We start from the raw sequence: 26,443 nt of genomic DNA, 5'->3' as shown, positions 1-26,443 counted from the left end.
GATGCCCACTTGTTCTTTTCAGACTTCTGAAACGAAAGATGAGTTTCAGTTCAAATAATTATTCCTCTTATTGACTTTCATATTAAAATAATTATTTAAAAATATATGAAGTGGAAGCATTATGCGCACATTCAACTTTGACCCTTCCACGCGGGAAGGAAAAGCAGGAAATAATGTTGCCGCTTTGCACGTCACGTGACAAGGGTAGTTCCGCTCCAGTCACGTGATACGTAGCGTAGTAACCACTAAGCTTCCGGTGGCGCGGAAGCGTTGTCCTTCCGCGGCGATAATAATCAACAAGACCGAGAGCAATCGTAGTTGCTGGGTAAGTGAAGCCTTCGTGTACCTTCGCACGCCTACGACGACGAAGTGCGTCGCTAAATTCAGTCTAAAATCCTCCACGAGAGCCGAGGTGCTCCCAGCTAGCATCCTTGCTAGCCTGATTGTAAACAATGTCCTAGCTCGCTGCTAATGATGCTTTCACGTAAATCCTGCTTCCGTTTAATTGACCACTAATCACTTCTAAGATGCATCTTTTTCAATCACTTTTTGTTCGTTTTCTTCAGCGTTTGTGTTTGATACCGAGACTATTGCCCGTGTGTGTGGTTACATGATGTGTGCATGTGAGGAATAAACATAAACGTGACGTTTTTTCTCTCCTTAATTTCAATGTATTTGAAATGTACAGGACAGTTTTGTTGCAGCAAGATGTCGGGCAAACCGCAGTTTAAAGCAGGGGACCTCGTGTTCGCCAAAATGAAGGGCTTCCCTCACTGGCCGGCCAGGGTAACACGCACGCACACAAACGGAAACTGACACACATTTATACACTCGAAGATAGAAATGCACTGACGGACACACACACTGGCAGAAACACACACTTGCAGACAAGTCCTCTAATGACATTTCGCTCGCATTGTCAATCAAAAAACACATTGACGCACGCGCGCGCACACAAACGCACTTAAAACAAAACTAACCAATACAAAAGTCAGGGATGGCCACATCCCAATATTGCTTTCCTTCAAGAATTCTTTCAATTTCTAGTTAGTTTTATTTGATTGTATTTTAATCTTTATACCATTTCTTTTTTTTTGAATAGGTAAAAATAAATAATATCTGCTGATTGGAAATACTTACATTGTGATAAAAGTGGAACCTGTATCATTTTTTGCATTTCCATTTATTTTGAACCAAGACAAAAACCCAGGAAGTTGTCGGTTTTAATTTGCCCTTTTTTCATTTATTACAAATGAATCTTCAATCAGAGGGAGTTTTATTTTGAACTTAAGTTCTTTATCGCAGTGTGATTGATTTGCCTTCTGTCAGAAATCAATGAAAGTTCTGTCTTTTATAATATCTGTCATCACTTAAATGTAAATTTGATGTACCAAAAGTGGTATTGGTGTTGCTTACTTTGTATCGATTTGGGGAAAAAATTTGGATCAAACAAACCTTACTAAAATACACACACACAAAATCTCTCACACTCCAAAAGTTCTTGCACAAAAAACTCAAAACCAAACCACATTTCTTTCTATTATTCACCAACAACCTTCTTACGAAAATGAAAAAACCTTCAAAAAGACAATCTTTTTGTTGAGAATGAAGGTTTTTTGTTTGTTTTTTTGCAACCTAATTTCTTCACTTGTGTTCTTGTCGTTCAGATCTGTAAATCTGATGAGTCACAACAAAGGAAGCGAGTTGGCGTCTTCTTTTTCGGGACCCATCAGATGTACGTACATATCGCCTTGTGACATCACTTCCTGCGCCACACCAACCGCAATTGTCGAATAAGCTGACTGGCTCTACTTTTTGTTGTTTTTCTTTTAAGAGGACACCTCTCTCCAGAACAGATCGTTCCGTTTTCTGGTAACAAGCTGAAGTACGGCACCGGCGTACGCCTCAAAGGCTTCGCCGAAGGCATGTGGGAGATCCAGAACACACCCGGAATTGGCAAGAAAACAACAGTCAGTGTCTCGCTATTACTTCTATTAGCCACACCGAGCATTTTGTCATACTAGTTACAGTGGGGGAAACGACGATGATGATGATTCTTTGGCTCACAAGAAATTCACCATGTCTAATTTCAAGTGTGTTCATTGTTTATACTAATTGACAGAATCTAAGTCCAAATGAGTTTAAAAGTTATAAAATGATGCCAAGCCTCAAAATTTGTTGAATAATGTTACCACCTCTGTGCTTGTGCTGATTGTGTTTAGGTCTTACTTTAACCAACAATTCATTAGCACCAATTCTTCGTCCCCTCAAACGTATCATAGTCTGCCACCATTTTTTTTTTGTGTGACTCCAATATGTACATGTGGCATAATATCTGATCAAAACATGCAACGTGGTATTTGGTCCTGTCATTGTGAATTTGTAAAACCTGTAGACAAAATTTGCATTTTCCTTTTCCAATAGACTGAAAAATTACCTGTAGCGTAAAAACGTTTTTGCACATTTTTTTTAATTTCAGGTTTATCTACGCAATACTTGAAAATTCTAATTTAAAAATTTGTGTCTGGAAACCAACCAAATAATCGACCAATGAAAATTGGAGGCAGTTTGTTCCTCTTTAAGTAAAATCTAATTATTTCACCCTCACTAACTACTAGTTCATGCTCTTTTTTTTTCGTGCTTGTCTCCCCAGTTTGCAGCCAAAAGTACACCTAACAAACCAAGTCCCGCTTCCAAAGCAACTTCTGCAGCCAAGGAGGCTCCCGCAACGGCAGCTTCTGCCTCGAAAAAAACAACCACTGCAGCCAAACGCTCGCCTGACCAACCGCCTTTGCCTGCAAAATCAAGAAGCGTAAAACTAAGCACAGATGCAAATGTCACTACAGTGAAAGCGTCTTCTGAGGCAGCGAAGTGTGCGAGCAGCATGTTGCGCCTGAAGCAGTGTGTCGTCAAATGCATCCCAGCCAAGACCCCGCACACCCCCGTTAGCGGTCCGATCGACTTGCCGACCGCTAGCCCGCCAGCAAGTGCTTTGACTGCATCCGACAGTGAGACGAGACGTACACAGTCGACCAAAACTCCGTTGAGATCTTCATCCAGGTCATCTGCACAAATACAAGTGGAGGAAAGTCCAATGGAAATTCAGACCCCACAGGAAGCTCCCACGCCTGACGGTGGCGTCGCGGCACAGACGCCAAAATCAGCACCTAAGGTGCCACGGAGACCAGGGCGGCCTCCGAAAGCCTCGGCAGTAAAGAAGAGCGAGTTACCACAGGTTGGCATTTACATATGAACCGTGAACCCTCGCTGTTTGTGGAGGTAAGGGGCCACAACCTGACGTGAATCGCGAAAATTCCCAAGTTGGAGACGCTCCCAAATAAACATCAGCATTTTTTCTTAAAAGGCGTGAAAAGTCTTTTGTCAAAAAAGTGGGAGGAGACCCAAATAAATCCCTACTGCAAGTCTTTAACTATACCTACGAGTGAAAACGTCTTTCAACGTCGAACTTTTATAAATATCGCCAACCTAATTATATATTTGCATTTTTAAACATATTTTTTTGGGGGGGGGGCAACAAATTTTAAACTTTTTTCAAACGCTTTCTGCTACTTGTCAAGGTCCAATTAATGATCCTAAAATAAAAAATGTCATCTTTCTACAGAATTTGGTTCTTAGAGTGGAGGACAACATATTAATGGGACGGCGCTTTTCTAGATGGCCACCCCAAAATTTTCAAAATAATTTTTTGACGGACACAGAAAGCTGTGATGTCATTTTTATTTTTTTTTTAATGTAACTACAGTTTCTAAACCATATGAAATTGCTTGGTAGAGTGATTTTGTCATATTCTATCAATTGGAGGAAACACTTTGGACACCCCTGACCTTGCTCAACACTTTCAGATCATATTTTGCCTGGCGTCAGAGTTTTAGTTGCCGTAGGTGGCCCGAAATTTGGTCCAGATGACTCCCTTCAAATTTAAATGGGGAAAAAAAATCCTTGTTAGGTTCTATAGAAATATTTGCAATTGGCTGAGTTTGTGAATCGCGAATCGGCAGGGGTTCACCGTTTTCATGTTGACTGTGTTTTATGTTAACTGTCTCCACTGCGTCGTCTCTGCCAGGTTGAAGAAGGCCAGACGGCAGTGAGCAGCACGCGCGTCACGGCAAGTACGCTGCGATTGAAGCCATGCGTGGTCAAATGCGTCCCCGCCAAAACTCCCGACAGCACCGCTGGTGGCGCAAAGAACGACAAGTTGGCAACATCGAGCGAGCCGGGCAATCTGTCCAGACCGTCTGCCCCCGCACCAACAGATGACCTCGGAGCACCACGGGAAACTTCCACGCCAGAGGGCAACGTCTCTACACAGACGTCCACATTGACACCTGTGGTGAAAAGGAAACGAGGGCGACCATTTAAATCCAGCACAATCCAGAAGTACAAGGTACAGACTTTGAAATTTATGGGCCGTGGCTGCTGGCAGAGTTCTAATTGGAACCAGTTGGGAAAAAAAAGCTCCTATATTTTGTGTTGATGATTGGGTTAAAAACAAAGTTCCGGTTCAATTTTTTTGAATGTCAAAATGTCGTCTCTTTTCAGACTGGCACAAGAGATTACACATTTTTCACAAATCATTCATGTATCTGACATCAAACAATTTTTACAAAAAAAAAGGCCGTGATGGACGATATTTTGAATCAGCAAATCTGTTGCGGTCTCCCCCAGTTAGACCTGATTAGTATTTCAATCAAGATCTCAATCCCAGTAGACGTTTCTCTATTAACATCTTTTTTTTATGTTGTCATCCACGCAGGTCTTAAAAAGTAACAAACCTATCGTGAAGAATAGGGATGTAAAGATTTTTTTTTTTTCATTTATTTTATTTATTTTTTAATGATTTTTTTAAACTGCTTAAAATATGCATTAATGTAAAAAATAAAAACATTGATTGCTAAGACCACGTTAACCAGAGCCGCACTCTGGTTGTAAACCAACATGCACACGTCGCGTATATTATTTCACTTGACACTAGAGCTGCCAAGAGTAGTGGACTCATCACGTCGACAATCCAACCATCAATTTTAGTGGATGACGTGTAGAAAATAAATATTTTTATTTATTTGGCGCTGTGTAAGTGGGATCTTTGTTTTTGTCTTGCCAGGTTGTAGTTGAACGGCCCAAGAGGACATGCACAATCCGGCCTCTCGCTACTCCAAACGCTTTACCTAAATTCCACAGTGCACGCGGTCGTCCCAAAACAGCTGATCAAGCCAAACCAGCTCAGACACAATCGTCCCGCATTAGCGAAGGCAGAAGAAACGAAGCGCAGACGGCGGTGGCAAAGATGAAGTCAACAGGTGAGATGGGGAAGGAAAAGGAGGAGAGCAAGCAGGAAGGAGGCGAGAAGGAAAAGGCGGGGATGATGATGGAGGAGTCGACACCTTGCAGAGGGAAGAGAAAGAGAATGGACGAGGTAAAGGAGAGGACAAAACAGGAAGGACCCGAGACAGGCAAGCCGGAGTTGACAATTGAGAAGTCGGCATCTAGGCGAGGACGGAAGAAGCAGAGAAGAGAAGGGGAAAACGAAGAGAACAAGCAGAAAGACGATGGGAAAGGAAAGACCGAGGTGACAACAAAGGAGTCAGTTCCTAGCCAAGAAGAGAAGTCAAAGACACAAGAAGGAAAAGAGGAGACCAACCAGGAAGGAGACGAGACGGGAAAGACAGAGATGACGACAAAGGAGTTGGTACCTAGCCGAGGAGAGAAGTCAAAAACAAAAGAAGGAAACCAGGATGAGACCAACCAGGAAGAATGTGGCGAAGGAAAGGCAAAGGTGTTGATGAAAGAGTCGGTACCTAGCCGAGGAGAGAAATCAAAGACAAAAGAAGGAAAAGAGGAGGAGACCATCCAGGAAGGAGGCGACAAGGCAAAGTCAGAAACGACGACAAAGGCGTTGGTACCCAGCCACGGAGAGAAGTCAAAAACAAAAGAAGCAAAACAGGAGGAGACCAACCGGGAAGCTGGGAAAGAAAAGACCGAGATGATGACAGTACTTGGCCAAAGAGGAAAGAGAAAGGAAGGGGAAAAGGAGGAGACCAAGCAGAAGAGAGGTGAGGAAGTCAAGGTGACAACGGAGGTAGCAACACCGAGCCGAGGAGAGAAGTCCAAAAGTAAAGAAAGGGAGGAGTCCAAGCAGCTCGGGGGTGAGAACGGAAAGACAGAAATGATGATGGAGTCTGTACCGAGCCAAGGAGGAAAGAAAAAAGAAGGAAATCAGGAGGAGACCAAGCAGAGGAGAGTTGAGGAAGGAAAGACTGAGGTGACAACTAAGGAACCAACACCTGAAGGTGAGATGAAAAGAAAAGAAAGGGAGGAGGTCAAGCAGCTAGGAGGTGAGGAACGAAAGACAGAGTTGACGACGGAGGAGACATCTAGCCGAGGAGAGAAGTCAAAGGCAAAAGAAGGAAAAAAGGAGGAGACCAAACGGGGAGGAGGCGAGGAAGGAAAGACAGAGGTGACGACAAAGGAGTTAGCATCTAGCCAAGAAGGGAAGTTCAAGAGAAGTGAAAGGGAGGAGACGAAGCAGGGAGGAGGCGAGGAACGAAAGACTGAGTTGACAACAGAGGAGTCAACACCTAGCCGAGGAGAGAAGTCAAAGACAAAAAAGGAGGAAACCAAACAGGAAGGAGGCGAGGAAGGAAAGACTAAGGCGACGACAGAGGAGTCAACACCTAGCCGAGGAGAGAAGATGAAGACAAAAGAAGGAAAAAAGGAGGAGGCCAAGCAGTCAGGAGGGAAGGAAGCAAAAACAGAATTGACTCCAAACGAATTAACATCCGACCGAGAAGGGAGGATGAAGAGAAAAGAAAGGGAAGAGACCAAGCAGGGAGGAGGCAAGGAAGGAAAGACGAATTTGACAATGGAGGAGTCAACACCTAGCCAAGGAGAGAAGACGAAGGCAAAGGCAAACGAAAAGGAGGAGAGCAAGCAGGCAGGAGGCGAGGAAGGAAAGACGAAGTTGACGACAGAAGAGTCGCCGACTAGCCAAGAAGGCAGGACAAAAAGTAAAGAAAGGGAGGACAGCAAGCAGGTAGGAGGCGAGGAAGGCAAAACAAAGGTGACGTCTGAGGAGTCGACAACAACAAAGAGGAAGAGAAAAGAAGGGGAAAAAGAGAAAACCAAGCAGGAAGGAGGTGAGAAAGGAAAGCCGGAGGAGACAACATCGAGCCAAGGAGGAAAGAGGCAGAGAAGAGAAGGCGAGAAAGAGGAGAGCAAGCAGGCGGGACGTGAGGAAGGAAAGATGGAGGAAACGACAAAACCAGCAGGAAGAAGGTGGACGACTCAGGATCAAAAGATGAAGACGACGAGAGCGGACGCTCAACAAGACGGCGACGACGACAAGAAGAGAGCGAGTCACGAGAGCCAGAAAAGCGAAACAAAGGCGACGAAGGACGATGAGAGAAGAGGAGAGAAAAAGAGGAGGTCAAGGAAAGAGGACACAAGAGATGGAGGGATGGCGACAGAGGGCGTCCGCGAAAGGGACGGAAGCAACTTAGACGAGGAGGTAAGGCTTCTTTTACCTGGTTTTGTTCTTGCGTGTTTTGACCTGACAGCTGTGTCTTCCCGTCGCAGCGGCGGGAGCGGCGGCTCGCGGCCAAGAGGGAGAGCGTCCTGAAATCGCTGCGAGGTCTACTCAAGTCCACGAGGGGCGGCAAACGGAGGGAGGCAGGGACCAAGGGCATCACGTGAGACCAACGGACGCGTCTTGGCGTTTGCTGGAGAGCATGTGTGACACGCGTCTACTTCTTGTCTTGACAGGAAGACGGCCATCAGAGCTCAGGCCAAGCGGACTCGAGGTCACAATGAATCCAACATTCGAAGGAAAACTATGCACGTGACAGAAAGTCCACCTGTCGCGGGAAATCCATCGACGGCCAACCAAAGCGACTGCAAAGTCAAAGAGGGTCCGGAACCGCTCCGAGAGGAACTCCAGAAGAAAGATGGGAGAAAGTTGATCGGAAAAATCGTGAAAGCAACCACCAAGGTTCACGTGAAGACGATGATGGGCGGAGCCTCGCTGCTGCCGCCACTGGAGGAGGAGGAGAAGGCGGCGGCTACCGCCACGCCGACGAGAATTGAGAGGGCGGCGGACCGAAGCTCAGAGGAAGAGAGGAGGCCGCAACGAGTGTTAACGGATGACGAGAAAGCTGCCACAAAGCGTCGCGAGGAAAAAGATGCCGGGAAGGCAGGCAGGGCCGCAACCGGCGAGAAGAGGGAAAAAACGGACGCCAGCGCATCGGCAAAGCTGCAAAGCGGCGGGAGGAGTCGTAAACCAAGCATGGACGACAACCAGAGTTGCGTCTCCAAAGAGAATAATCAGCAGAAGAAGAACTTGACGCTGACAGACTCGACCCTGCACAGAATCCACGGAGACATTCGCATCTCGCTCAAGAGCGACAACCCGGTAGGTGGCTCGTGCCAAGGTTACAGTTCCAATAAAAAAAAAAATATATATATATATTTTGAGAACAAGAGAAATCAGAAAATATTTTATATTTATTTATATTGATGATGCAACGGATTGCGTTTAAGCGCCAGCGCATACCTAACTTCCATTTCCGTCTGCCTTTGGTCAGGACGTCGCCAAGTGTCTGGCGGCTTTGGATCAGCTGAGCAGTGTCTACGTGACGTCGCAGCATGTCCAGAGGCACAGCGAGCTCGTCTCCACTCTGAGGAAAGTAAGTACCTGAGGTACCGGTACTAGAAAAGTTACACAATAGCTCACCGTCAGAAGTCAAAACAAGTATTGAAGTAAAAAACACTCCAGAAAGCTTGTCTACAGCTACAATTTTGTCGATGTCCAAATGTGACATAGGTTGATGATTGGGAACAATCGAGATCAGGGGTGGGCAAACTTTTTGATTGGTGAAAAAAAATTTGACAGACGGGCCGGACCGGGAGCAGATGGATGGAGTGTTTTGGTAACCTCGCATCATCAGAAAAAAAAAAAACATTTAATTTGAAATGAAAGCATTCCAACAAAATATCTGTGTTTGACACACCAGAGTATTTAGAAAATAAAACATTAACAAGGTTTATTAAATTTTTTTTTTCCAAGTTTGGCGGGCCGGATTAAAAAGTCTAACGGGCCGCATGTCGGCCCCGGGCTGTAGTTTGACCACACCTGTGCTTGATGCCTGATGGTGATGCTTTGTGGATTAGTCAATCAGTCCAATTGCAATTCAAGAGCATTGCTGCCCTCTTGTGGCATTTGGACGCAATCGCAAATTTTAGAGAGCACGTCAAAACGAATTCCACTTCGGGGGTTGACTGAAGTATAGAAACGCGCCGCAAACGCTGCTCCGTCTTGCCGCAGATGCGCTTCTACCGCGCCAACCAGGACATCATGGACAAGGCGGCCATGCTGTACAACCGCTTCAAGAACACCTTCCTCCTCGGCGAAGGTGAAGAGGTCGTGAGTGCCGCCTTCTTGCGCTCGCTTCTTGAGGAGAAGGAGCGTGAGGAGGCGGAGCGTTGCAAGAAGAAAGAGAGGACGGCGGGAGGTGAGGAAGAGGAGGCCCCCAGACACCACACGCCTTCAGGTTTGCGATGCCCAACTTATTCTTGCGTCTTAACTTTCAAATAATTACTCACGGGGTCTTATTTGCAGTGGACTAGCTTCTGGCACGGAAGACGTCAACTGCGCGAGTTGGATGTGACTGATCCACGCCCACACAATTCCCATGGAAACTTGAACTGAAGCAAGATTTTAGTCTTGATCCGACGTTTGTATTTATTCACGTGAACGCCGCCCCCACTCTGTCTCCATTGTCCGCAATCTGCGGTGCAGGAAGGTCCTGAACGTATACGGTGATAGGATTTGTTTTGTTGTTGTTTTTAACACAATGTTTAGATGTTTTCAGTTCTACGAACCTGGAATGAATGCAGCCTGTTCTGTCATCGTTCAATAAAGCGGCTGCGCTCACGCTCCGTTTCTCATTGATGTGATGCAAAGCTACGGAGTCGAATGACATCTGAAAAGCACAAGCTGCTGTTATGTAACTACTTTGTGTGATGCTGCTCTTGCTGCGGTTGTTTTAAAGGCTAATGAGATATAAATGACGCTTTTTTAAAAAAAATAATACAATTGTTTATTTGCATTTAAGATGAATTTATGCAACGCACAAATGTTTGAGCCGGAGTGGATATTACAACTATTAATAATAATACTTTTGCTTTTCTCGCACATGTCCTAATGCACAGGTGTCAAACTCCCGTCCTCGAGGGCCGGATGTTTTCCATCTTTCCCGGCTGCAACACACCTGATTCAAATGAGGAGGGTACTTAACAGGCTTGTTCAGAGCTTACTGGTGAGCTGATCATTTGAATCAGGTGTGTTGCAGCCCGGAGAGATTGAAAGCATGCAGGAAAGTGGCCCCCCCAGGAATGGAGTTTGACACCTTTGTCCTAATGTGACCCCCCCAACGTCTGGATGTGTTGCATGTTGGCCCGTTCTAAAAGTAACTCACCAGTTGGACATTGGGATTTCAGAGCAATATTGAAGAAGTGATCATTTGAAAAATGTAAACCATTGTAGTCATCAAAATCTAGTATTTTTACTTCTATTGATTGATGGAATACACCTATTATTAATGGTAATCATCTCACTTTAAAACATGTGGGCGATCCCATGATTTACAGCAGGGGTGGGCAAACTTTTTGATTGGCGGGCCACAATGGGTTATAAAATTTGACTGAGGTGCCGGACCAGGAGCTGATGGATGGAGTGTTTTGGTAACCTCATTTCATCGGAAGAAATAATACATTTAATTTTAAATGAAAGTGAACTAAAGCATTACAAAAATATGTCTTTGAAAAACCACAGTATTTAGGAAAAACATTAACAATGGTTATTCATTAATTTTTTTTCAAGTTCGGCGGACCAGATTAAAACATTTAATGGCCCGCACGTGGCCCCCGGGCCGTAGTTTGCTCACGGCGGTTTAGAGTCTCAGGTGACCACGTTTCTAGTCAACCCCCTCATACTGAGCTGGTCGGCCACCGCTGAGTTACCTAGTTATTGAAAAACAAATATGGTACTAGTTTTTTTTTTGCTTTGATAGCAACGCTTGTTTTTTTATGTTGTTTGTTTTTTATACGAGCGGCACATGAGTGATTGTCAAGAATTTTGGAGTTTAAAAAAATAAGTTCTATGCCTTTTCAACAGGTGTCAATTCGTTAAGTATAAGCGGATTTTCACCAAAAAAAAACAATGAGCACATTTCTATTAATTTTACTCGGTGATTTAGTCTTCCGCGGCGATAAAAAAAAAATATGACTCCGCTGGAACTAGGGCAGTGTCAGACGGAGGCGTGTCCGCCCCGTGACGTATCCGGAAGTGACGGTCACTCCACTACGAGCTGGCTGGCTGGCTGGCTGGCTGGCGCACAAGCGCGAGCGACGTGTCGACTGCGGAGCGATGGACGTGATGGAGGACGCGGCCCATGCCGAGGACGAGGTGAGAGGGGACTCACTGACCACTCTATTCTTTACATGTTCAGCCCGAAAACCCCATAGATAGATTTTGTCGAGTGCACTTCCGCGTATATTCGCAGCACGTCGGTCTTTGACGGAATACTTGGAAGTGTTTTATTGAGGTCGTCCGACTCTGGAGGTCTCCAGTTTGGCTCATCTGAAGAAACGTTCGAACTGCTCATGTTAATGTGAGGGACCTCCTCTGCCAGTTTCCAGGCTTTTGAGCAGCGAGCTTGTAGTCCTGGGTCTTGGCCTTTGTGGTGACGTTGTATTTTTTTTTTTCCCATGTAACTTGACGCCGTCCTTGACACTTGACCCGGTGGGGAAGTGGCAACACCGCCCAGCATCTTTGCGTCGGTGTGAACGTCCATTGTGTGGGGAAAGGATGTGCTGAGGCTGCAGGTTGAGCAGCGGTGTCTGGAATGTTGGCAATGTGGTAGAAGCCAAGATAATTGTGAAAGGGGCATCTGTTCTCCTTCTTAGTGCTTCGCTCCTCAGGTTCTTGTCTCCCTGGTGCTCCCGGCCGGCCTCTGAGTGTGTTCCGGATGGGGTCCTTCTACTTGTGACTTCGGGTTTTTCCTCCAGTTCAGCCTTTAGGCTCTTCGTTAGGTGCTTCATCACCGAGTGTTTGTAATAGACACCAAAAAGAGCATGTGAAGTACAAACCGAAAGAAACACCTCAAGGAACATGTTTCTCCTGAAAGTGTTCCTTGTGGAATTTCCTCAATTTTTGGTACAGTTTCTCCTTTTGGTGTTTCTTCAGTTTCTGTTACTCTTCCCTCATGTTTTACTTGAGGTGTTTCTTCAGGTGATGCTTTAGGCTTTTCCTCAGTGTGTGTGTTTCTTAAGATACACCAGAAGGACCTTGTAAAGGGGAAATCAGTGAACATGTTTATTTAGGTTCCCCTCATGATCTAAATTCAGTTTCTCCTTCCTTTTGGCTTTTCTTGAGACGGTTTATCAAGGTACTTGTCTCTTCAGTTTCTCCCTCCGGAGTTCCTCAAGCGTTTCTGTAGACCTGCCACAGAGCTGGAAATTAGGCCTGGAATCGCCTGAAGCGGACCAACGCAAAATAAATAAATAAAATTCTCGTCTGTGAGTCTTTGACGCACTTCAAGCTATTGAGAACCATGCATCAACCAACGTACTACGATCGAGAAACTGCGAGCCTGTTTTTACATTGTGGCTTCACACACTGTACTTTCTTGTATTTTTTTTTCTCGTGAACAGATGCTTATTTAGGTTGTTTAGCTCACGGTATACCTGAAGGAGTATTTTACCTTTGCTAGGTTCTCCTTCAGCTTTTCCTTTGTGTGTTGAGGTTCTTCTGTGAAAACGAGACGAACCCCATCGTTGTTGAACATTTCTCCGTATATGACCGCCTGTTTTTGTTTGGCAGGACCGCTTTGAGGATGCCTACGACCACATTCCCACGTGAGTCACACCATCATGCACGCCACCACTTCCCGTGTACGCTTCTTGTCACTTCCTGTGGATTTATGCCCACACCGTGTTAATGTGCGCTCGTGTACAGAGCGTGTCACATGGACCTGCAGTCGGCCATCCGGGAGACTCAATGCGCCCTCAACTTGGTCCTCAACAACAAGTTCTCCGAAGCCTTGGACCTCCTCAAGCCATGGTCAGGATGCAATTGCGGATCTTTTGGACGTGCTCGTCTCTCGTCTCAATAATAACGGGCTGCGCATTCGTGTAGGTGGCGCGACAGTATGTACCACGCGTTGGGTTACAGCAGCATCTTGGTGATGCAGGCCGCTATGACCTTTGAGCACCGGGACATCCAGGTTGCCATGGCGACCATCAAGGAGGCCTTGCACACCTGTCAGAGGTACGAGGAGACCGCGCAGGAACGCTTTGTGATGCTCACATAAACGGGTATTTGTCCTTCAGGTTTCGCAAGAAGAACTCTGTGGTGGGCTCCCTGTCCGGTCTGATCAGCAGACAGTCCAACCTTCAGGAAGGTACGCCCGCCACGCCCCCGCCGCCCTCAGCCGAGCGAGGCGTAACCTGGCGCTTTTGCGTCCTCAGAGGAGATGCACGCTGAGCTCTGCTACGCCGAGTGTTTGCTCCAGAAAGCCACGCTGACCTTCGTGCAGGATGAGAACATGATCAGCTTCATCAAAGGAGGCATTAAAATCAGAAGCAGCTATCTAATCTACAAGTCAGTCCTTTCTTCTTCTTAAAAAAAAAACATTGACACCCCCCCCCCCCCAATAATGTTTAGAATTGTTTAAGTAATTAAATATATCACAAAGTGTTTTTAAAGACACAAAGCCACTGTTGTTGGATTGTTGGCCTTTCACCTTCTTTTCTTCTTTTGTCTCAGGGACTGTCACAATGTGCTGAATGCCGCTCGTGACCTGAGCAGCCAGTCAGACTCGCACAGGCAGTTTGAGGGTGGAGTCAAGTTGGGCATTGGCTCCTTCAATTTGGTGAGTTGTGGTGCTCCTGGTTGTTCTTATTCTGCTCTGGATTATTATTCAGACTACAGTGAACCCCCATCTATCGTTGGGGATGTGTTCCATTGCCACTCCAAAATTTGGATGAACCACTCCTTTCCTCAGCTGAAATGGAGAACTGCGATAGAGCGACGTTCATTGTTTTTGTTTTTGTTTTTATTTTTATTTTATTTTTATTTAATTGATTTATTAATTAATTAATTAATGTATTTATTAATAATAATAACTATTATTATTATTATTATTATTTGTTTTGGGTCCTGTGAACACTAACACGATACACGGCTCCACCAGATGCTGTCCCTCCTCCCGCAGAGGATCCTGCGCCTGCTGGAGTTCATGGGCTTCTCCGGAAACAGGGCAAGTTGCTGCCGCCGTTGTCGTATACCGATCGTGACATGCACACGTGCGTTCTAACGTTCGCTGACAACACGCAACTGTCCCGACAGGAGTTTGGCTTGTCCCAGCTGCGAGAGGGAACGTGCTCCTCCAGTTTGCGCTCCATCTTGTGCACGCTGACGCTGCTGTTCTACCACACCTACGTCTCACTGGTGCTGGGTATGTGCTTGCCTTCCGGCGGTTGCAATTAGTGACGCTGAAAAGCACTTTAGAAAAACTACCAAGTCAAAATGATCAACACAATACATGGACAAAAAGTGTTGGTACCCGACTTGAGATCATTGAAGCGGGCCGAAGTAGTCGTAATTACCACATTTTATGAAAATCAGCCAACGAAAGTTGGAATGAATCGGTTGAAACAGGGCTGGAGTAAAAATGATGCTAGGCCTAGTAAAGCCTGAAAATCAAGGAGTGTCCTCTATTTAGTCTCGCCATAAATCAGTCAGTCAACCTTTTAAAAAGGTGACCAGTCAGCACTGTGCTGTTTGGTGACACGGTGTGTGCCACACGAAAACACGGACCAGAGGAAGTCAACGCGAGAGTTGTTTGAGGACATTAGAGAGAAAATTATAGACCAGCACGTTTAAATTCAAGGCAAAAAAGACATCTCCATTCACGTGGCTGTCGCCAATCTGCCTGCACGAAGCTAAAAGGAAAACGTGCTGGAAAAATCAATCATTTTTGGCCATGTGTGTGCAGGAAGTGGTGAGGGAAACGTGGTGGAAGCTGAAGCTCTGCTGGAGCCGTACCTTCACAAGTATCCCAAAGTAAGACCTCCCTCCCTCCCTTCCTGTCCAAGTGACATCTTGCAGGCTCCCTGCACACATTCACTCACGTCTGCGTGGCTTCTTCCAGGGTGCCATCATTCAGTTCTACTCGGCCCGGCTGGCCGCGCTGCGGGGACACTTCGAAAAGGTTCTCGACTCAGCTACATCGCTGCCAGGGTGGGTAAGCGGCGGGCTCTGACGCGTGTGGTTTGATGTGTATGGCAGGCGTGCTTGGGCTACCAGGAGTGTGTGAGCAGTCAGCAGGAGTGGAAGCAGATCCATCACCTGTGCTACTGGGAGCTCATGTGGACGCACACGTACCAGCAGGAATGGCTGCAGGCGTACCGCTACGCCGAGCTGCTGTGTCGTGAGAGCCGCTGGTCCAAAGTAAGTCCTGCAGAGTGGGCGGATCCCAATCGCCGACGGGCACGGCACTGACATTTTCCGGTTTCCCACAGGCCATCTACGTGTACCAGAAGGCTGCTATCCTCAGTATGATGTCAGAGGAGGATGTAAAGAAGACGGGCGAAGACGTGGTGGAGCTCTTCAGGTGGGAATCTGAAATTCCTCCTTCTTGTGGTGGGCTTGCATCTCTGCCATATTTTTTGTATTTTAATTATTTTATTTTATTAATTAAATTTTTTAATTTTTTTTTTATTTTTTAACTTTTTTATTTATTATGATTATAAGCAAATATTTCGGGACAGTAATTTTTGATGAGTACTTGTTAGTTTTTTTTTTTTTATATATTTTTTTTATTTTGGTCAAAAAGGTGGTGCTTATAGAGTTAAGTAATTTTTTTTAAGGTGGTGTAATAAGTTTGAGAAGCACTCGTTTTGACTATTGCTGGATGGACAACAGCTCAATGAACATATTTTGTTTGCGTCCGTGTGCTTGCAGGCAGGTGGAGGGACTCAAGCAGCGGCTGGCCGGCAAGTCCATCCCCACGGAAAAGTTTGCAATTCGGAAATCTCGCCGCTACAAGGCCAACACCCCTGTGCCGCTGGTGCTTCCAGCGCTGGTACTTCACACTTGCCATCGACCTTCAGATGACCCGCGCGGCGTGATTACGCGAATGTGTGTGAGACTTTGACTGATTATGCCCCGCCCCCACAGGAAATGATGTACGTTTGGAGCGGCTTCACCATCGTGGCCAAGCGAGCCGACTGCACCGAGGCGCTGCTGGTAACCATCGAGGCGGCTGAGGAGCAGCTTGGTCGTGACCCCCGTGAGTGACCCGGCGACCCCCGCTTCTCCTTCTTGTGTGTTTCACACGCCCTCTGCTGACTGCTGACCGCGCCCTCCTCAGAGCCGTCCGAGTTCCACGTGGACGACAGCTGTCTGGTGCAGATGTTGAAGGGACTTTGTCTCAAGCACGCGGGACGCCTGTTGCAGGCCGAGCTCTGCTTCACGCACGTTCTTTCCAGGTACAAACGTTTCTGTTCCGCTGTGTTTGGTACAATAAGCAACACTTTAGCAAATAGTGAAAAATTCATCACAAAAGAGGCTCGCAAAAACTGTTTAATTACTCCATTCTATGTCATTAGGTTCGTACTCTTTGTTTTATTATAAAAATGCAGTTGCATGGAGTGTTATTTAACGTTATTTATCAAATTTTTTTTTTTCAGTGAAAATCGCATCCGCTATGATCACTACCTGGTCCCCTTCACGCTGTACGAGCTGGCCCTCCTCTACCGACAGCAGGGTGACGACGCCAAGGCTGCCGCCTTCATGGAAAATGCCAAGTAATTCATCACATGCACATGAACACAATTTTCATCATGTACCTGAGTTGTTTTTTTTTGTTTTTTTTCTTTTTGTCATGGCATCAGGAGCAACTACAAGGACTACTCCATGGAGTCCAGACTGCACTTTCGCATTCATGCGGCCCTCTGCAGCCTCAAAAGTTCGCCTGCTGCCACCCCGTAATAGCCAGCCAGCGCCTCCTGTCAAGGTGTGTGACTTGACGTGTATTTTGTAACGTTGGGTCGCTCGACTTTCATAATTGGCTTTTGGGCGGCCTCGACATGCCCGAACATCATCTATCCTGCTGAAAATGGATTTATTTTGAGGGTCCTGAACATGACCCCCTTCCCTGGAAAGTTACTAAAGAAAACAAAACATAGCCCCCTTCACCAATTCCACCAAATCACATGAAATTTGGTGGACGTACACCATAACAGGGTACACCAAAAAGTCTCAGGAGCCCAGGCTCGTCATTGAACAGGAAGTGGCCCCCGAATCGTAACCAGGCAACACTAAATTCCGGCGGGGCGTGGGTTTGAATTTTGATCTTTTTGAAGAAGCCATGAAAATGTGGCTGCGATGTTCTGCTCATCACGGCTTGCAGCTTTAATTATTATTATTATTATTTTTTTTTTTTCATTTTGCCTTCAGCTTCCGTTCGTCCCACACAGCTGCCAATCAAAATGAATGAGCACTGATTGGCTGCCGTGTCGAATGACCTCCATATGTCGCCGCGGCAACACGCTTGACGGCAAGACGTTTTCTCCTACCTCTTTATTTATAATTTTACGTCTTGGCATTTCTGCACGAGTTGGGAGTACAATCTGCGCATTACACTCTTGTTATTCATATTATTGTTATTGTTATTATGTTAGGAAACAAATGTGTTCTTATGTGAATTTATATGTTCCGCACTCCGGTCGCCTTAAACAGCGACACGCACACACTCTCCAACTGACACGTTAGTGTGTTTAAAAAAAAGAACTCCCAAAACACTTAACAGCCAGCTGATGCAAGACAGGAAAACAAATGAATGGTGTGTCACGCGTGCGTTGCGACGGAGTGGAATGTTTATGTGACGGGCGGACTTCGTCCCACTTGAAAAACTCCTAATTCTTCAGCAGTGAGATTAAATCGATGTAAAATGGTCAGGAAAGAACACTAAAAGAAAAATGATATTTAACGTGGTCTGCTAAATATGTGTCACTTTTATTTTTTTGTGCCTCTTTGTCATTCATTCACAAAACTGCCTTTACGGGATTTTCTCAACAAATATTTTTGTCGTTTTAATGACTTGACTAAACCTCTTGTTGGCTTTAAACCAAACTTTGCAGCAAGCTAAGCTCACGGTTACCTACTCAAATGTAAAGTAGGTACAAAGAAGTACTTCAGGCATGACAAATCAAATGGGCCTGTCGCAAGAGTCCAAGTAATATGTAGGAATTGGTGCAATGCAAGCTTTGTCAGCTTTAGTCTGTTTATTTATTTTGAAATTTGCTTTCAACACGAACTGTTGTTTATTTTTATTTCACGTTGACTTGATGTCAAGTCATGTTCTGTTTTCATTGAAATGAAAAGCAAATAAATGCATTTCAGACAGCCTTTTGGTTAATTGCCTTTGCTTTAACTTTTATCTTGATCGTTGGCTCCCTCTAGTGATGCATTTAAGAATTACTGGATGGAATGTTCAAACTGCATGTTGTATTTAATTGAAATACGGCTTCGATAAGGGATGGATGGACCTTTTACTTTAATCATTACGTAAGTACAGTTTTAATTTTCATGTATTTCAGCACAGTTTTAATACTGTAATTAGAATACAATAATAAATTAATACTCAAACCTCTATTATATAATTTTATTTGCTACAATGTTTTTTTCTGTTTTATAACTTTGGAGATTAATCTTTTTTTTTAACTCAGTAAAATATTTTAAATCTGTTTGATTTACTTCAAACATAATTTGCATACTTTCTACCATACTAGCTGTACATCTTTATCATATCATCTCAGAACAAAACACCCTGCTCAAGTAACCGCTGGGTCAAGAAAAATGCCTGTAAAAATTTTGATCGTATTCACGAATCAAAGAGAGCTATTAGAATAATCTTGGAATTAAATATACTTCATATTTGGTGTTTTTATATTAATTCCAAAATATTCAAGTAAATATCTGTTGAAAAATGTGATTAATCGCTATTAATCACGGATTTTTTTATTTTTTGGGGGGTGAATTAGTTGTAAATTTTAATCACTTGACACCACCCAGCTGTCCGGCATGACCGCGAAAGGTCCGATACTTGAAATTGATCTCATACTGTTTGATGTGTGATGCACGTGTACTATTTGATATGTTGTTGGCCGGATCGATGCGGTTTGTCCTGTTCACCGAGGCGAGCTAATAATTGACGGACGGTGTCATCAGAGTCTTGATTCACTGCTGTGGATTTTGTGGAGACAACAAGAAGCTTTGTCGAATTGGTCAGGATGAAACTCGGTCTTCTCGTGTCGTTTCTCCTCATCTGCGCTTCCAACTTGGTGAGTTCATCTTTTACTTTTTTTGTGTATTATATTCTTTGGCTTTGGCCGCCATCTTCCACCTGACCGAACTCTATTGAGAACCTCTGGCACATACTTTAACGTAAATTACAGCATACATTACAGCTGCAATTCTGAGTAATATTACAGGCGGAACCTATCGATGGATTTACGGTTTCAGCCAATGACAAAGGTAAGGTAGTATGATTTGATTAGAATGCGGTGAAATAGTATTAAAAAATGGCGGTTGCTCTCATGTCAGTCGATTCTCATCACAGTTTAAATCAAGTCACCGAGTAGTTCAAGTACCCCCATTAAAAAAAATAGCTCAAGGATTTGTTTGAGGACAGTTGAGGATATAGTCAAGTCAGCCGCCGCAACAATTGCGGATGTGATGCATGACGGTAAAACACCGCCAACACTGCGAGAAGCCCAACTTCAAAATAAAATCTTACCAACGAAGAAATGGACACCAATGCCTTGTCATGCTTTTATTTTGAAATTGCCCTGTTAGCGCCTGGTGGTTCGTCTTCCCAATCCGGAGGGTTTATTGGTTGGAGGCCAGTTGACCATTTATTTATTTATTTATTTTATTTTTTTTTTTAGGCCAGTTGACCATGCCGTCACAAACATAAACACATCTGACGTCATCCTGAAAATAGCAATTTTGCTGACTTTGTAGAATGCGGTGCCCGTTCCCAACGTTAGCATTAGTGGCTAGCTGCTAGCTGTTTAGCAAGTGCTTGTGAGAGGTCAGACTTCTTTTCAAATGCAGAGGCGAAAATGACTGCATTTTTTTTACTCCTTTCTTTGATTTTTGTTTTTTTTGTTGTCTACTTATTTGTATGTATATTTATTATAACATTTCATTAAACCTTTTGAGGAAAAAATCTTTTTTAGAGAGGAAAATTCCATTTGCTGCTATTTACAGTAAAAACATTTGTAAAAAAGCATGATGATCAAAAAAGCTAAACCAGTTGGAGGTTCATTCTTAAGTGAAATGTTATTTTCTGGATTTATAATTGTCTTAAGCAAAAAAAAAATATCTGACTCTTCTATTATTCAATAGAATTTTGCATTGGATAGCCAAATACCAAAATATTGCATAGCTGCAGTCCGACAGTCATATATTATTTATCCTCTGTGTAAACTAATATTAATGCCGGACTGATGATCTTAGAGGAGTTGAGACATCTCCGTGAACAATATATAATTCCATTTTACGCTGCCCCAGGTGTTCTTCATGGATCAAACATTTGATCAATTTTGCCATTCAGGTGCTTTTTAGGAAAGAGCAAGTACTGAAATGTCACGTGAAGTGGTTGGGTATTCCTGCTCGAGCTAGCATGCGACACATTATACATTATATGATTGTTGTGATCAAGCGCTTGTGCCCCTGCAGGAGGTCACCTCAGCAGCGACTGATCGAGACAACTTTTTGGGTCCCGAGGAGTGTCTCAGCAGGAAGTAGGTTACGCTTTTGGGCCTCTGGCTGCCCCTGGCGACGTGCGCTCAAGGGTGACTTGTGCCTGCAGGCCCACGCGTGCATCATGTGACCTGGTGTTTTGTTCCCCGTGGGAGCGATGCATCGAAGGACGTTGCTCCTGCAAGCCGCCGTATTTGTGTCCCTCTGAGGAAGTCACTCCTGTTTGTGGGCAGGACGGCCGCCTTTACCGCTCCTACTGCCAGGTAGCTCACATTTGCAATTTGGGGGGAGGGGGGCGGGACTGTCCGACATGGTTTGGGTCCATGACCACACCACTTAATTTTAATGGCATTTTAAACCTGGCCACCACTGGTAAAACTCTGCAATATAGACAAACTGCTGTGGTGTGAGTTGAGGAGCTTCATTTAGACAAAAGTAGTGCTTTGCTGTCGTTCTTTTACATCATTGTACATGCATATCTCTCTCTCTCTCTCTCTCTCTCTCTCTCTCTCTCTCTCTCTCTCTCTCTCTCTCTCTCTCTCTCTCTCTCTCTCTCTATATATATATATATATATATATATATATATATATATATATATATATATATATATATATATATATATATATATATATATATATATATATATCTATATAAATTGTTAGATAATTTTATTATTATTAGATAATTTTATTATTAGATAATTTTATTATTATTAGATAATTTTATTTTATTATTATTATTACTAGATACTTTTATTTTATTATTATTATTAGATAATTGTATTTTATTATTAGATAATTTTATTATATTATTAGATAATTTTATTATATTATTATTATTATTATTATTAGAAAAGTCGAGTTTGCAAGAGAAAAACGAGGGCAGATTCGGAATCACTTCAATATATTAATTGACAAAATAAGGCTGCACAATATGCGATATGGTTGTTGAATATTGATATTGCGATATTTAACGTGTAACTAAACAAATGTATTTTTTATTATCTAATGGTAAATGCGCTTTCACTTGTATATCGCTATTAAAGCTCTCACACTGATTTGCTTTCACTCACTGATGGCGCGGCACCATTTCTGGGTGCCAAAAATTGTCTGAAAAATTTCTGTTTATGTTCGGCAGGCCATGGCCTTGTCGTGTCGCTCCCGCAAGTCGGCCATGTCCCACTTTGCCCAAGCGTGTTCAGGTTTGCTCTCCACGTTGTCTCGAGTCGCCGGCTTTCCGACGTGTGGAAACGTGATATACGCTGGTTGAGCTCTCCCCAAATCTGCTCTCTGCAGAGGAGGAGCCCAAATTCCAGAGTTTCCTGGATTCCCAGTCGGGTGTGCTCAGCCTCTTCATTCCCAACCAAACGAGTGATGACGGGGGCAAGCGCTTACTGGTTTGTCGCCAGCACTGGGACATGGCCAGCGCCAACGTGGCCTGCAGGCATCACGGGCACCCTCTGTGAGAGCGCACCACAAACACTCATACACTACTCAAAGCCTCTCACACATGCACAACTGAAATACTCCACACACACTACTCAAGAATTATTCACTCACTCACATGACTGGAATGCTCTCATATACCGGAGGAAAAAATGATATTCCGCAAACATTCCTGAAGCGCTCTCACTCACTCTCTCAAATGAGACATTCTCACACACGCTTTCATGTGATACTAAAATGCTCTCACACGTTGATGAAACATGCGCACAATTGTCAAATACTCTCACACATTCACAACTAAAAAAACCCTCACACTCACTTTAACATTTGCTCACACATTACAGAAACTCTCACACTTACTGAAATGCCGTTAGAGATCACTGAAACGCTTTCTCACTGTTACTCTCATACTTGCTACTGAAAACTGATTTACAGGACTTGAATAACACTCTGACATGCAACTCAAAACTTGCTCTCACGTTTACTGCTGAAACAAGTTGGCTTAAGCCAGTCCTGGTGTGTCCTGCAGTGGCGCCGTGTCTGCTGGCTCTCTCGCATACAAAAACCTAAGACAAGAGCATGCCTTCCCGCAGCTTCCTAACAAGTGCGTCAGTGTTCGCTGCCAGGGCTTCGAGTCGTCGCTGGCCGAGTGCGTCATCCATGACAGCGTCCCGGTCTGCAGCGGCAAGGTTGCCACGGCAACCTGCTACGACCAGTCCAACGCCCACCTAGGTAAGAGGCCTACTAAGGGACAACATTCCGCATCACCTCACACACTACTAACGTGTTCTCATACACACCCTACATGTTGCTGAAATCCTCGAATACGAAACTGAAATGCGGTCACAATCTCACTATTCAAATGTTCTTACATAGAACTCTCACAACCCAATGGAACATGCTCACACACTACTGAAAAATGATTTGGTCACACTCACTACTGAAATGCTCTCACACATACTGCAGAAAAATTGTGGTGTGATTATTCAGTCATGATTGTGAGGTCATTTCAGTAATGTTTGATTTGTGCGTTTTTTAGTCTTGTGTGTGCGTGCGTGTAGGGGTGTGTGTGTGTGTGTTTCTGTAGTGTGTGTGATAGCATGACAGTATATCGCCGAAGGGCTCTCATATAAAGTGTGACTTTTCTCACCACATTCACACCAATGCACGCTCACAACCTGTTGACCTGCTCATCGTCTCCTAGAGTGCGGCTTTGTGTGTGCCAACGGGAAGTGCGTGTCTGCCAACCAGACGTGTGACGGCATCGACGACTGCGGCGACCGCAGCGACGAGATGTGCTGCAAACGTAAACGCGCGCGCACACACACACACACACGCTTACACAAACGGTTTGCGCCCTCACTGTGATTGTGTCCCCCCCTCGCCAGGCTGCAGAAGTGGCGCCTTCCGCTGCGAGACGGGCGTATGCGTGCAGGCCGACGCGCTGGCTGACGGCCAGATTGACTGTTTGGCGGGAGACGACGAGGCGGTGATGCACAGTGAGACAAACGTGCTCGCTCACGGAAGAATTGACAACTTACATCCTGTTTGGGTTACATTTGGTGTTTTGACATTGGCATGCCAGAAAAAAAAAATTCAGTTCCGTTATGTCTGAAAAATTGTTGAAAAATCTGGGACATCTGCCTCCACATAATTAATCCGATTCACATTTTTTCCAATGTCAACATATTTAAAAAATTTCACGCTTTACAGATTATTATTTTTCTCATTCCAAAATTTCACATTTTTTCCAAAATTCTGCATTTTCAAGCAAAATTCCTTCATTGCCTTCCCAATCCAACAGATTCACATCGTTCCCATTTGAAATTCAAAGCATTCATCGGCTCATTCAAATCACAACAACATTCAATGTGCCAAAAATTCATATTCACCAAAACTCTAAAATTACCCATCCCCCAAAAAATTTAATTAAAAAAAAAATATATATATATATGTGTGTGTATATAATATATTTATATATTAAATATATTTATATATTCATTCTTACAGACACATTCAGATTTCAAATAACTAGAAATTTTTTCATTCAACATTTCATGTCATGAGCATTTTCTTGGCCCGACTCTGACTCTGGCCTGGAACATGTTATGTGTCCTTGAAAAATGAAATAAAGTTGATCAACTTTTATTGTCGCCCAGAACCAGTCAGGATGGAGATTAACAACAAAGGTAGGCACTTGGAAAGGATCACGCTAGAAGCTTCCACCACGTTGACCACTGATTACATCATTCAATCTCCTGCTCGCAGAGTACGTCTCTCCTAGGAAAGGTTTGGAACCTTGAACATTTTGGAGCAGATTTGATCCCCTGCTGAATCTGTGCTTACGTCATTTTTATGTTGTGTTATGTAGAAACGCGTGCCAGCCGTTTAGATCTGGAGTCCCGTTTGCAGTGCGGTGTTCCCAATATGACCGCCGCTCACGACGACAGCGTGAGGGACCGAGTGAGCCGGATCAAGAGAGTTGTTGGCGGCATCGCGGCCAATCGGGTGAGTTTGCACGTTTCCAGAGTGTGCAGTTAAGTCTGAAAGTCGGGACTCAAAGCGTGTGTCGCCGTCGCGCAGACGCAGATCCAGTGGCAGGTGGGCCTGGAAGAAAACGGCAAGATCAACTGCGGGGGGACTTACATCGGAGGCTGCTGGATTGTGACTGCAGCGCACTGCGTCAGGTGCGACTGCGGAAAGACATTCGGGAGTTGATATGAGGAAGATTTTTTGCCACGTAACCAACAGTTTGTCTGTCTTTCCAGACCCAACCCATCGGCTTTCCGGGTGAAGTTTTCCATTTGGAAGAAGTCAAAGCCTCAAGACACCACCGACATCATTCCTGTGGGTGACATCATCATCCACCCCAGGTAGCGCTCGCTTCCCCGCTGCCTGTCCAGCGTGGCTTTGCTCGCATTGCTAGCACGGATGTCGTCCCGCAGGTACAACGGCAGCACGTACGAGAACGACATCGCCCTGGTGCGGCTCAAGGACCTCCCGGAGGAGGTGGGCAAGTGTATGGAGGACAACCCTGCGGTGAAGCCCGCCTGCGTCCCCTGGTCCACGCACCTCTTCAACGCCAACCACACGTGCAGCATCTCGGGCTGGGGACGCACATCAGGTGCGTGTGCGTGTACGCTTACGGCTCCGGGAAAAGTAGAAATAGTGAATCGACATCTAAAAATTGGCCGTGTGACGAAGTCGCCAAAGTCGCTGGTATTTCAGTCTCGAAACACCTGAAAAGAAACAGTTACTTCTCATCACAGTTGACATGCCGTCTGATGGTCTTTCAGAGGGAAAAGCCTCGCAGGTTCTGCTGTGGGCCAAAGTGTCCCTCATCCATGACTGCCAGCGTTTCTACAAAGATCGCTTCATACCCGGGATGATGTGTGCTGGTCAGTGTGTCGCTCCACCACAGCAGCGCATGTGACAGTGCAGTATGTGTCCATGTGGAAATGTGTGTGTGTGTGTAGGTGACCTGAACGGAAACGTCGACTCATGCCAGGGGGACAGCGGCGGCCCTCTGGTGTGCGAAGACCACCTTGGGGTGTCCTACCTGTGGGGCATCGTCAGCTGGGGCGATCAATGTGGCCAGCCGGGGTTGCCGGGCGTTTATACTCAGGTGATACCAATTAGCCCAATTTACCAATGTTTGCGGCCATCATATATAATTGATAAATCACTGTTACAAATATTTTTTTATTTTTTGCTGACTTTGATATGAATAGCTCGAATTGGGCCCATTCATCCATGTACGATATGATGGTAGTCTAATTCACCGACGTTTGTCTGTCTGCAGGTGGCGCACTACTTCGAGTGGATCCGCCTGCACACGGGCTGGCCCGCCATCACCAGGTTCAACTCGTGATCGTCGTCTTCATTCTCATCTGTTATTACTTGGGAGTGCCATGAAGGTCAATGTCATTAAATGCACAACCTGAAAGATGCGTGAGGGAACCTTTGACTTGGATACTGAATGATGAACACTTGCAAACCACACCCACCCACCAGGGTTGTAATATAGCTTTGTGTATTTAATTATAGTTAGTCCTAGTTATTATTATTATTATTATTATGAGAGAGAGAGAGAGAGACTTGAGTGTGTGTTAATTGAATGTTTGAGACTCCTATGATTACGCTTTTATT

The 26,443-nt window shown here is 44.8% G+C and overlaps 3 protein-coding genes across 4 annotated transcripts; all 3 read left to right on the top strand.

Annotated features, from left to right (window-relative positions):
* Positions 1-183: 183 nt before the first annotated feature.
* psip1b (PC4 and SFRS1 interacting protein 1b) lies at positions 184-9,946 on the top strand. Of its 2 annotated transcripts, none has more exons than XM_088293709.1 (12): positions 184-325; positions 689-786; positions 1,668-1,735; positions 1,835-1,970; positions 2,654-3,235; positions 4,085-4,405; positions 5,123-7,525; positions 7,594-7,706; positions 7,780-8,425; positions 8,598-8,699; positions 9,338-9,563; positions 9,632-9,946. In XM_088293709.1, the coding sequence occupies exons 2-12, from the start codon at positions 709-711 to the stop codon at positions 9,637-9,639; spliced, it is 4,683 nt and encodes a 1,560-aa protein (XP_088149835.1). In that variant the 5' UTR covers positions 184-325; positions 689-708; the 3' UTR covers positions 9,640-9,946. The 2 variants fall into 2 exon arrangements, with proteins under 2 accessions (XP_088149835.1, XP_088149837.1); XM_088293711.1 differs by having other exon boundaries at positions 220-325; positions 694-786.
* A 1,382-nt stretch (positions 9,947-11,328) lies between these two features.
* On the top strand, positions 11,329-18,487 carry ttc39b (tetratricopeptide repeat domain 39B). The gene is made up of 18 exons (XM_088294830.1): positions 11,329-11,479; positions 12,896-12,930; positions 13,031-13,135; positions 13,211-13,342; positions 13,405-13,475; positions 13,543-13,675; positions 13,841-13,946; positions 14,268-14,333; positions 14,423-14,531; positions 15,072-15,139; positions 15,228-15,287; positions 15,365-15,526; positions 15,598-15,689; positions 16,040-16,160; positions 16,256-16,367; positions 16,449-16,566; positions 16,768-16,884; positions 16,972-18,487. The coding sequence occupies exons 1-18, from the start codon at positions 11,441-11,443 to the stop codon at positions 17,066-17,068; spliced, it is 1,743 nt and encodes a 580-aa protein (XP_088150956.1). The 5' UTR covers positions 11,329-11,440; the 3' UTR covers positions 17,069-18,487.
* Positions 18,488-19,228: 741 nt separating this feature from the next.
* Positions 19,229-26,240, top strand: cfi (complement factor I). Its single transcript, XM_088292665.1, has 17 exons — positions 19,229-19,422; positions 20,825-20,889; positions 20,958-21,111; positions 21,987-22,050; positions 22,145-22,310; positions 22,824-23,026; positions 23,499-23,600; positions 23,683-23,793; positions 24,454-24,483; positions 24,563-24,583; positions 24,666-24,802; positions 24,878-24,981; positions 25,063-25,167; positions 25,240-25,418; positions 25,591-25,692; positions 25,771-25,919; positions 26,097-26,240. The coding sequence occupies exons 1-17, from the start codon at positions 19,372-19,374 to the stop codon at positions 26,163-26,165; spliced, it is 1,812 nt and encodes a 603-aa protein (XP_088148791.1). The 5' UTR covers positions 19,229-19,371; the 3' UTR covers positions 26,166-26,240.
* Positions 26,241-26,443: the final 203 nt, after the last annotated feature.

The sequence above is a fragment of the Idiotropiscis lumnitzeri genome, chromosome 4 (assembly GCF_059441095.1).
Source record: "Idiotropiscis lumnitzeri isolate Australia: NSW breed Sydney's pygmy pipehorse chromosome 4, RoL_Ilum_1.0, whole genome shotgun sequence".
NCBI lineage: Eukaryota > Metazoa > Chordata > Actinopteri > Syngnathiformes > Syngnathidae > Idiotropiscis > Idiotropiscis lumnitzeri.
This window is presented reverse-complemented; position numbering and strand designations above follow the sequence as displayed.